The sequence below is a fragment of the Coenobita brevimanus genome, chromosome 56, assembly GCF_032717465.1.
Source record: "Coenobita brevimanus isolate Jiangsu-jjx chromosome 56, ASM3271746v2, whole genome shotgun sequence".
Classification (NCBI taxonomy): domain Eukaryota; kingdom Metazoa; phylum Arthropoda; class Malacostraca; order Decapoda; family Coenobitidae; genus Coenobita; species Coenobita brevimanus.
This window is the reverse complement of record NC_137009.1, coordinates 41,015,834-41,025,652: the sequence shown is the minus strand read 5'-3', so window position 1 is coordinate 41,025,652 and position 9,819 is coordinate 41,015,834. Positions and strand designations below refer to the sequence as shown.

Sequence of the window (9,819 nt, the reverse complement as noted above, 5' to 3'; positions counted from 1 at the left end):
TCTCCAGTTGGTTCTCTCAAAGGCCTCTTGATTTCTCAATGCTTCGATGTTATCCATACCTCGTCTGTCCAACAGTTCCTCCACACCATCTCTCCATCTTTTCCGAGGTCTTCCGACTGATCTTCTGCCATCAGGTCTCCAATTCCATCTCTCCTTTACTATTCTTGACTCGTCCATCCTCTCAACATGTCCTAGCCATCTCAGTTGTGAATTTCCGATTACTTTTCTCACCGATGTTACTCCAACCATTTCTCTTATTGTTTCATTCCTGATTCTGTCTCTCCTTGAGTGATACAACCTTACTAAATCACTGCAAGGTCTTAATTTTTTTACACTAGCCTACTTAAATCACAGGAGACAGTGCTCTTCAACGTTCAAGCCACTGTCTGTCATAATTACATTACCTGCACCCCCCCCCACCTACTATTATACAAATCTGAGTAAGTACCGAGTGAATAAAATCTCTACGCGCCCTGCCACCCACATTTCAATAACAAGGCCGTCTCTGGAGCGGTACAAAAGTAGCCCAGGCACACTCAGAGGACATCAACCTGAATCCATTTTGGACTGTCAGCTACTGAACCCCATGACTGTTGTGTATGGAGTTTCGTGAAATGCATGTCTTCAGTTTTGGTACATACATACATACATACGTGATACACAGCAGCAACAGCGTCTGAGCATTGGCAAAATAAATCGCGAGGAAAAATTGCCAATCAGTGCAATGAAAATAAGCAAAGAATTGTTACAAGCGTATTCAACGAAAAAAAAAAAAATCATTCTCTAATTTTTTCATGGAGCAACGAGAGGTATTCAGTCATTTTTTGCAACGGAGGCCATTGAAGTTACACAATTACAAAATTACAGGATCATTTGTTCGAGTAATTGCAGCAGGAACTGGGTAATTTTTGAATGCGAGCGTTTTCATCGCTGGCCTTTTGCTGTGATTGTCGGGAAAAAGGGATGGGATTGCAGTAATGCTTTTGTTATACCGTCAAGGATGAAGCATTGTCGGTATTACTATTTCCACTTATACTTTTTTCCCAGTATTGCTACTACTACTACTACCACTACTACTACTACTACCACTGCTGCTGCTGCTGCTGCTACTACTACTACTATCACTTTACGACTACTGTTACAACTACTACTGCTACTAACAATAATACCGCTACTTCTACTACTACTACTAGTACTACAACTATTGCTATTATTATTAACACTTTACTACTAATATTACAACAACTGCTACTACTACTAACAATACTGTTGCTGGTTCTACTACTGCTGCTACTACTACTACTACTACTACTAATAATAATAATAATAATAATACCAGTAAATCTGAAGGTAGGAAGGTGTTGCTATCGATCGCCACTTCACAACTCACTGCAGCGTTGCCAATTTAGAGAGAGAGAGAGAGAGAGAGAGAGAGAGAGAGAGGACCACTAAAAATTCTTAAGAAAATATCTGGTTACCTATAGAAAAGAAACTTTCTCTCTCTCTCTCTCTCTCTCTCTCTCTCTCTCTCTCTCTCTCTCTCTCTCTCAATAATTTTGCCCGTCTCAGTCTATTACCTCACTATTTGCCAGTCAATCTTCGTATCTGTCTATCCGTCTTTATTTATCTATCAATCTGTCTGTCTATGTCCATTAATCTATCTTACTGTCTGTATCGACTATCTATCAGTGCCTGTGTATCTGTATCTATCTACCTAGCTAGCTGTCTGCATCTATAGCTTTGTCTATCTGTCTACATCTACCTGTCTGCTTGCCCATCTTTCTATATATTTACCTATCTTTTTTCCTACTCATTTCTCTGCAGAGCTGTCTATACCTATCTACATTATATCAGTAACTATCTCTAGCCTATACCTCTCTCTCTCTAGATCTGTCACTGCATGTGTACCCAAATATGTTTATCTCTGTATATGGCTACCTCTATCTGTTTGTCTATCCACCTTTCTATATGTATCTAATTCTACAGAGGAAATCTCATCAGTTTCAAAGCTTCCGCCCTTCTGATCAGGCGCATCTGGCAAAATATCAACTCTTTTATTATTGTTTTTGACTGTCATATTCCAAAATTGAGTTAATAAGGATTTTTACTTATATATCTCAACTGTCAGTCATGCAGACTTCTGTTTGGTTCAACTAATGAAAAAAATTAAGGTTTGCTTCAACCAGACTTGCACACAGCATTGCCAACGTATTGGAAAAAATATGCTAAATTTAGAGAATATTAGATTATGACGGCTATGCCGGATGAAGGGGTTTGTGGGGGATATTTACTGCTATTCTAGAGTACGAGTCCTGTCCATTATGGGATGTCGTAATTATTTTCTATATGCTACCGCTTGTTTTAATTTATCATTATTATAAATTGTCACGAATGCGCCTCTTCGACAAGCTGATGGGGTGAGGAAGGGTCGAGAATGCAAGGAAAAGGAAAGAATATAATCGCGGGAGAATCAGTGTCAAGCCAAATAAAAGGGAGGAGGGGGGGCACACACACATTTACCACTCAAACCCCCTCAGAATCCTGGCTAATATACCGAGTTACCATAATATATTCGCTTGCGGACTAAGATAACGAGGTTGCTTGGCTTAACCTGTGGAATGAAGGTCTATAAACCTTTTTTAATGTCAGTAAAGGATATTCTTGCAACATGAAGTGGACTAAAAGTTGAGAAGTGCTGTTATGAAATACTTAAGCATGCTTATATGGTAGGTAGGTAGTAGTTGATAGATAGATCGACAGATAAATGAATAGATGGATAGGCAGATAGACAGAAACATAGGTAAATAGATCGACAGGTAGAGATAGATGGACATAAATTGCTTAACTCAGTGCACAGTGGTTGTTTTCAAAGCATCAGTTGCTGGTGGAGAGGGAAACCTTCACACTGTGACACAGATAAAGCCAAGCGGGGGAACTGCCCGGTTATACAAAGGTCCCTCAACTCACTCTCCCCCAAAGGGAGGATGGGAGATTGAAGGAGGAGGGAAACTTCAGCCCGCAGTCCATCGGGTTCACCTTCAGATGAGCCTAGAGATGCAACTACTACTACTACTACTACTGCCCACTACTGCCACCATTACCACTACTACCACTGCCACTACTACAACTCCTGCTACAAAACATCAGCTATAGGAGGACCATGGCATTTTCTCATTCTACCTGCTGTATGTTCACCTGACAACTGAGCCAATCTCTAAGCTTGAATGCTAAGTCGTGGACCCATCGATGTCCCTTTATTATGAGGCAGAGGTAAGTCTCCTTGGTTACTAGTCAGATTTATCCTCCAGTCTCACCACTCTTGCCTATCACTTGAGCTAAAAAAGGATAGAGATTTTGACAGAAGCAAGCAAAGCCTGGTGGTGAAGGACAAGATGACATGGAGGCGATTCGTCTTAGCCACCCCTTCCGGGAGTATGGCATCCGGCTATAGATAGACAGACAACTGTTGGTCATGCCAGGGCTATATTGTATCGTATCGTACCCTGTATAAAGGCTCAAACTTGCTTGTATGTGTCGGCCATGATTACCTAATGGAGATTCCACGCTTCTCGATATCTGGCGGTCTCCCTATTCATTCCCTTATCCCTGAGGTCTCACTCTTGACTTCGTCCCAGGTTTTAGTTTGGTTTGCCTCTCGCAACCCTTTATATGACTATAGCAGTGGCTGAGTGGCTAATATCGCTGACTGCAAAGCTGTCAACCAGTTGGATCTGTATCCTGGTGCAAGGTCCTTAGTACGGGCAGTTGGCATTACTCCACTAAGGTGTCTAGGTACCCTTTGTGGGTTGGTAGGTAACGTAAAGTAACATCTAAGTGAAGTAACTAGTGACTAGGATGATGCAGTGGCCTTGTATCCCAGGAAAGTGGCTGAATAATTTGCCGCAGGCTCAAAGGCCAAAGTTACGAAGATGATCACCGCGGCTGAGCTTTTTTTGACATGCCCTCATATTTACCTTCACCTTTAGCTTAATTTAGGGGCCAAGTAGCGAGTTTGGAGAGACCAGCGTTGGCAACACTGCTCACAAGTCGAGGCTTGGACGGAATTGTAAACAAGATTTGCTGCTGTGTGACGACTGTGCAAAAATGTCTAATTTGGAGACAGACCCCATGTTGCAGGACGATGATGTGAGTATAAAAATGTAAATGAGTGGTATATCAGTATATTAGCCTTTTTTTGTTTTAGATTACAAGGTGAAATAACCAAAATATGGGGAATGATTGAGATGACAGGCAGAATTGGCATGGCCGTAGTGTGTTAACTTGGATATAATTTTGCACTTGTTATGTTGGGATATAATGAATTTGTGGATGCTTTGGCATATGAAGTAGGAAGGTTCCGTATAGTTTTTGAGCCCAGGTAATTTCATCATGGTCGGCATTCGGCGGAGGAAAATACTTTCAGATAAGCGTGTTGTTTTTGTATTACCCATTAGTGCTGTATATCATATTAATAGTTTACGACGGAAGTGTTATAAAAGAAAGGGTGTTTGTAAGGGTAAGAAGTACGCAAAGAAAATTCCAATGGAACCAATCTGAGTGGGGACAAGTAAAGTTATAAAGTTAGTGGTTAAAATGGTTTATAATGCTTCACAAGACGTGTGTGGCGATTCCACCTGTATTATAACAAACTCATGCTCTCAAGGTAAGTAATTTTGGTACATGAGCAACACAGATAGTTAACTGTACCATTTTAACTGCAAGAAATGATTGGAAAAAGACAAACTACTATTTTGGGGTATTTAAGGAAATGGTCTGGTCGCATGTGGCAGTGTTTATAGATGATCTCTCCAACAGACCAAGTTGTTTACCAACCATTGTTCAGAATGGATGCATCAGTGTATCACATGTCAGAGCAACGGGAAACTTGGTGATGTAACCAAACCAAACCTTATCCAACTTCATCACACTTGCAATTGACAGCCAGCTTTCAAATTTAAAAGTGTGTGTTAGGAGTGTTAAGCATGGCCAGCTACTGGTAGACGTTGGTGAAATATTTACATATTATAAATCCTCATTTATAGCTTTCAGAGGTAAGTTTGTAAAAATGCCCAGTAGCTGTGGTAATCTAGGAATAATAACAAGTAATCTTGAAAGACTCATTTCAATAGAAAATATGGTAAGACCGTGCCCATTTGGTAAAGAATTAATAAAATGATTATGGTTGTTGTGGAAGCTGTTTGCTAATTTATGCAGATTCACCTGATATCCATTTATGAGCCGAGAATATCTTGGCAAAGCGGTAAGACTTTCAGGAAATGCATTTTTATTTTTGCTATTTTTAGGTGATTATCTTTCTGTTGACTGGGAGTGGATTTCCTTATTTTCCTTTGTTTTCTTTAATTTTAATCATTCCAAGTGTTTTACAGAATGTTTTGTGGGGAAACTGTATCGTATGTTTTATATTATCGTACTGTTTTTAATCAACAATGATCTTTTATGGTATGCTGCCGATTGTGTGTTTGATCATTTTTAAAATTGTACGTTTTCATGCTGTACCAAATACGTGTATTCTTGTCTTCCAGCCTGCAATGCGAGAGGTCAGTTCTATGGCCTCAGACGACATAATCTCCCGTACGAGACTGTTGGAAAATGAGATCCGAATCATGCGTCTGGAACAGAATCGCATCACGCATGAGATTCAGAACCAGAAGGACAAGATCAGGGAAAATTCAGAGAAGATTAAAGTTAATAAGACACTGCCATACCTGGTATCCAATGTTATAGAGGTTAGTGATCTGTGCTTAATACTTGTCTTGCTGAATATATGTTTTATATGGAATTTTATGTTCTCTGTCCATCTGACTACAAGTAAATTCCCTTCATGTTACCCTGTCATCTGCCATAAGGCTGCCAACCATTCAGCACACACCATCCTTGTTTATTTGTATACGTCCCCGCCCTATTCCATCAACTCATACCCAGTCTGTCCCTCTCCCTCAAGCCCTCATACACTGTCCCAGCCAGCCTCATTCTCCAGTCTCTCCACATGGCCCATCTTAGAGTATAAGTACTTCTGTCACTTTCCAGCACATCCACATGAACACCTCAATGTTCCTAACTTCCTTTTGTGTGTGTGCTGTCACTCCACATTGACAATAACAACAAACCTCCATAGATTCTAGATGTGGACCCCAATGAGTATGGTGAAGAAGATGGTGCCAATGTCGACCTTGACTCACAGCGCAAAGGCAAGTGCGCCGTCATCAAAACATCCACCCGACAGACGTACTTCCTGCCGGTCATCGGTCTGGTGGATGCGGAGACACTGAAGCCGGGAGACTTAGTAGGGGTGAACAAGGACTCTTACCTCATCCTGGAGACCCTCCCAGCAGAATATGACTCCCGTGTGAAGGCCATGGAGGTGGATGAGCGGCCCACGGAGCAGTACAGCGACATAGGAGGATTGGACAAACAGATTCAGGAGCTGATTGAGGCAGTTGTTCTGCCTGTGACGCATAAGGAGAGGTTTGAGAATCTGGGTGAGACTTTGTGAGGTTTTTATTGGCTGTTGGTGTAGGTGTACTTACAGATTATGTCAATACACTTCATAGCAGAACAGTCTTGATACTCGTAGGTCTGCAATATCTTCTTTTTTGCTTCTTATAGCTTTTTAATGTCATCATAGATTGCATAACACAGAAGAATATAGTATTGGAGCAGAATCAGAAATAAACTGGTAAGGAAGAGATGTTAGTAAGCTTCCTAACCACACCAGAATATCATCCTTAGTCCTCTGAAGTATCTGTCAGACTCCAAAGACTGCATTGCTGAATTTTGACAGTTGTTGTGCACTGTCGTTGTCTGTACTGTAATGAACGCTTTTAATGTTCATGTCTGTGACTGTACATGCCAGAAATGCATTTGTTAGATAGGGCTTGGACCCAGCATAGACTTCAAAACCTTAAGTTCAAAAAGTGATGTAAGTGGATGTTGTGTCTGACATGTAAGGAGAGGTTTGAGAGTCAAGGTCAGAGTAAACTGAGTGTAGTATATGTGAACCTAGTCCAAATATCCCTTTCCACAGGTATTCAGCCCCCCAAGGGAGTACTGCTGTACGGCCCCCCTGGTACGGGCAAGACCTTGCTGGCCAGAGCGTGTGCAGCTCAGACCAAGTCCACCTTCCTTAAGCTGGCGGGTCCACAGCTGGTGCAGATGTTTATTGGTGATGGTGCCAAGCTGGTGAGGGATGCATTTGCCCTGGCTAAGGAGAAGGCACCAGCTATTATATTTATTGATGAATTGGATGCCATCGGTGAGTTGAGTTTATTCTTATCATCATCATCACAGTCATCCTGGCTGTTTTTTCACCATGCAAGACTATACCATCATCATCATCATGCGTTGACTTTGTTCACCAAATGGCGGCTCTCCACACTGCTAGATCTCAGGCAGCCTCCCTGTTCAGGCTCTTATTCCTGAGGTTACACTATGACCTCCTCTCAGTTTTTTTTCAGTCTTCCTCTCACAACCCTACCTCCGACGTTCACACTTCTCTCTTGAAATGTTGAAAAGGGTCCTGGGTTTATGTAATTGAGTTTGACTGTGTGTTGTGGTAGGGTTGGCATTACCCTGTTGGCAGAAAGTAACCACCCTGCTTCCCTCCCTCAGGCACAAAGAGGTTTGACTCGGAGAAGGCAGGAGACAGGGAGGTACAGAGGACTATGTTGGAACTCCTTAATCAGCTAGATGGCTTCTCTTCAACCACTGATATTAAGGTCAGTCAGTGGTTATTGCATCAGTCATCTAATGTTTCCAAGATTGTCATACTCACATAATGCGTTTGAATCATTTCTACTGGTAGAGCTCCCCATAAAATATAAATTAAACCCGTTACCTTAGTATTACAGTAAAACCACTAAAGTGGGGTCTCATTAAGGTGGATGTCTCTGAAAGAAGACAGGTAAAGTGGGAGAGATTTTCAGAGTGAATATCCATAGGCCTAAACAGTGCATCAAGTATGTGGCCCCAAACCTTATCGTTGTTTGTTTAATTTACCTTTCTTTTGTTGCTGATGAAATAAAACACTGTCTCAGCTTTTTGAATAATTAAGAGTGAATTGATGTGCATGTAAATTGCTAAATTCTGGATGTATAATATAAAATGCTGTATGATGAACAACCTACTATGATGGACACCATTTTGTTATGACCCACACTCCTCCCCTCAGTTAATCCACCATCAAGGGGTTTTTCTATAATTTTCAGCATCTTAATATATATTATTTTTTCAGGTGATCGCAGCCACCAATCGCGTGGACATCCTTGACCCCGCTCTCCTTCGATCCGGCCGTCTGGACCGCAAGATTGAGTTCCCCCACCCCAACGAGGAAGCAAGAGCTCGTATCATGCAGATCCATTCTCGCAAGATGAACATTTCCTCCTGCGTCAATTTTGAGGAGCTGGCACGATCTACTGATGACTTCAATGGAGCGCAGTGCAAGGCTGTGTGTGTGGAGGCGGTGAGTCCTGTGCCAATTTGGTGTTGTGGGTTCAGAACTGGTTTTATTTAATGGAAGGGGTATTGGAGAAAACAAAGAACACAGTTGAAAACTGCATTTTTATGTCTGCAAGTAGGCATTGAAAATCCCTATGTAGCTTTTGTCACTGTGCTGTGGCGATGAGTTGATTTATAGAGGCTTTTCACCAGTACTGCAGCAAAAAAAATACGAGTAGCGATTTCAGAGACCAGAGAATTTTTGACACTTAACAGAGGCAGTGCAGGCCATGGTTATTGCTTAGTTGCCCAGCCAGCACTGATGTGGATGACAGGAGAACTGTGGTATAAAAGGAATAGAGAAAAATTGTACACATTTGAGGATGTCCTCCAGGGTGTAACAGTTAATGGTTAGCCTAGCAAATGAGCTGAGAGGAAGGTTGGGACTTGAATATATTAGAGTTGCGATGAAAAAGGGTAATTTGAGATGGTTTGGACATGTGGAGAGGATGGAGTATGACAACTGTGTGTGGAAAGTACGAGGTGTGAACACTGAGGGTGGGGTTGTGAGAGGCAGACCGAAAAAGACTTGAAATGAGGTCATAAGAGTGTGACCTCAGAGATAAAGGACTGCATAGAGAGGCTGTTAAGAAATGGAACAGCATGGAGAGGTGCCATTAGGTGACCAGGGCCAACATGTGCAAGTGTGTTGGAGGCATTATAAATGATACAGTACCTCATCATCATCAGCATACATTAGATTTAAGATACTCCTGCCTTCACCAGCACTGACCAGGAGCCTACACGTGGTGGGACTGTGCAGTCGGGTGTAGCAGCCGTGGCGTCTGTCCGGGAGCCAGACCTTCTCATATTTCCCTGCACCCTGCCATGGGAAGAGGGTGTTGGATCCCTACATGTATATGCACTGTACTTTATCTTTGGTCGATGGGTCTGCGCAGCCAGGCAGACTGGGGTTAAGCAGCAGCAACAGTAAGATCCTCTCTTCACCAGTTATTATATTTTTTAAATAATTACCTTTGTTTTCATTGCAGGGAATGATTGCATTGCGTCGTCAGGCCACGACCGTCACTCATGAAGACTTCATGGATGCCATCATGGAGGTCCAGGCCAAGAAGAAAGCCAACCTCAACTACTATGCTTAATATTTAAAGTAACTTGATATTTTTATATCAGTAATACATTTGAGCTGGAAAAAAAAAGACTTGGGTTCACACAGAAGTGATATTTTTTTGTGTTGTTTCCATGTATACACATTGTTTTCCCTGCCATATTTATGAGTTTGAACATTTGTGAATTGATAAGTACTGTTCTGTATTATAATTGAAGAAACGTCATTCAGAGAAA

General features: G+C 41.8%; 1 protein-coding gene across 1 annotated transcript; it reads left to right on the top strand.

Moving 5' to 3' along the window:
* The first annotated feature begins 4,055 nt into the window (after positions 1-4,055).
* On the top strand, positions 4,056-9,819 carry Rpt5 (26S proteasome regulatory subunit Rpt5). Its single transcript, XM_080273987.1, has 7 exons — positions 4,056-4,146; positions 5,544-5,747; positions 6,137-6,500; positions 7,046-7,273; positions 7,630-7,736; positions 8,252-8,479; positions 9,507-9,819. Exons 1-7 carry the CDS (start codon positions 4,105-4,107, stop codon positions 9,615-9,617), a joined length of 1,284 nt encoding a protein of 427 aa, XP_080130113.1. The 5' UTR covers positions 4,056-4,104; the 3' UTR covers positions 9,618-9,819.

Coding starts and splice junctions, on each gene's coding strand:
- Rpt5 (XM_080273987.1), top strand. CDS start 4,105: ATGTCTAATTTGGAGACAGACCCCATGTTGCAGGACGATGAT. Junction 6,501..7,045: donor GGAGAGGTTTGAGAATCTGG/GTGAGACTTTGT, acceptor CCCTTTCCACAG/GTATTCAGCCCCCCAAGGGA. Junction 7,274..7,629: donor TGATGAATTGGATGCCATCG/GTGAGTTGAGTT, acceptor TCCCTCCCTCAG/GCACAAAGAGGTTTGACTCG.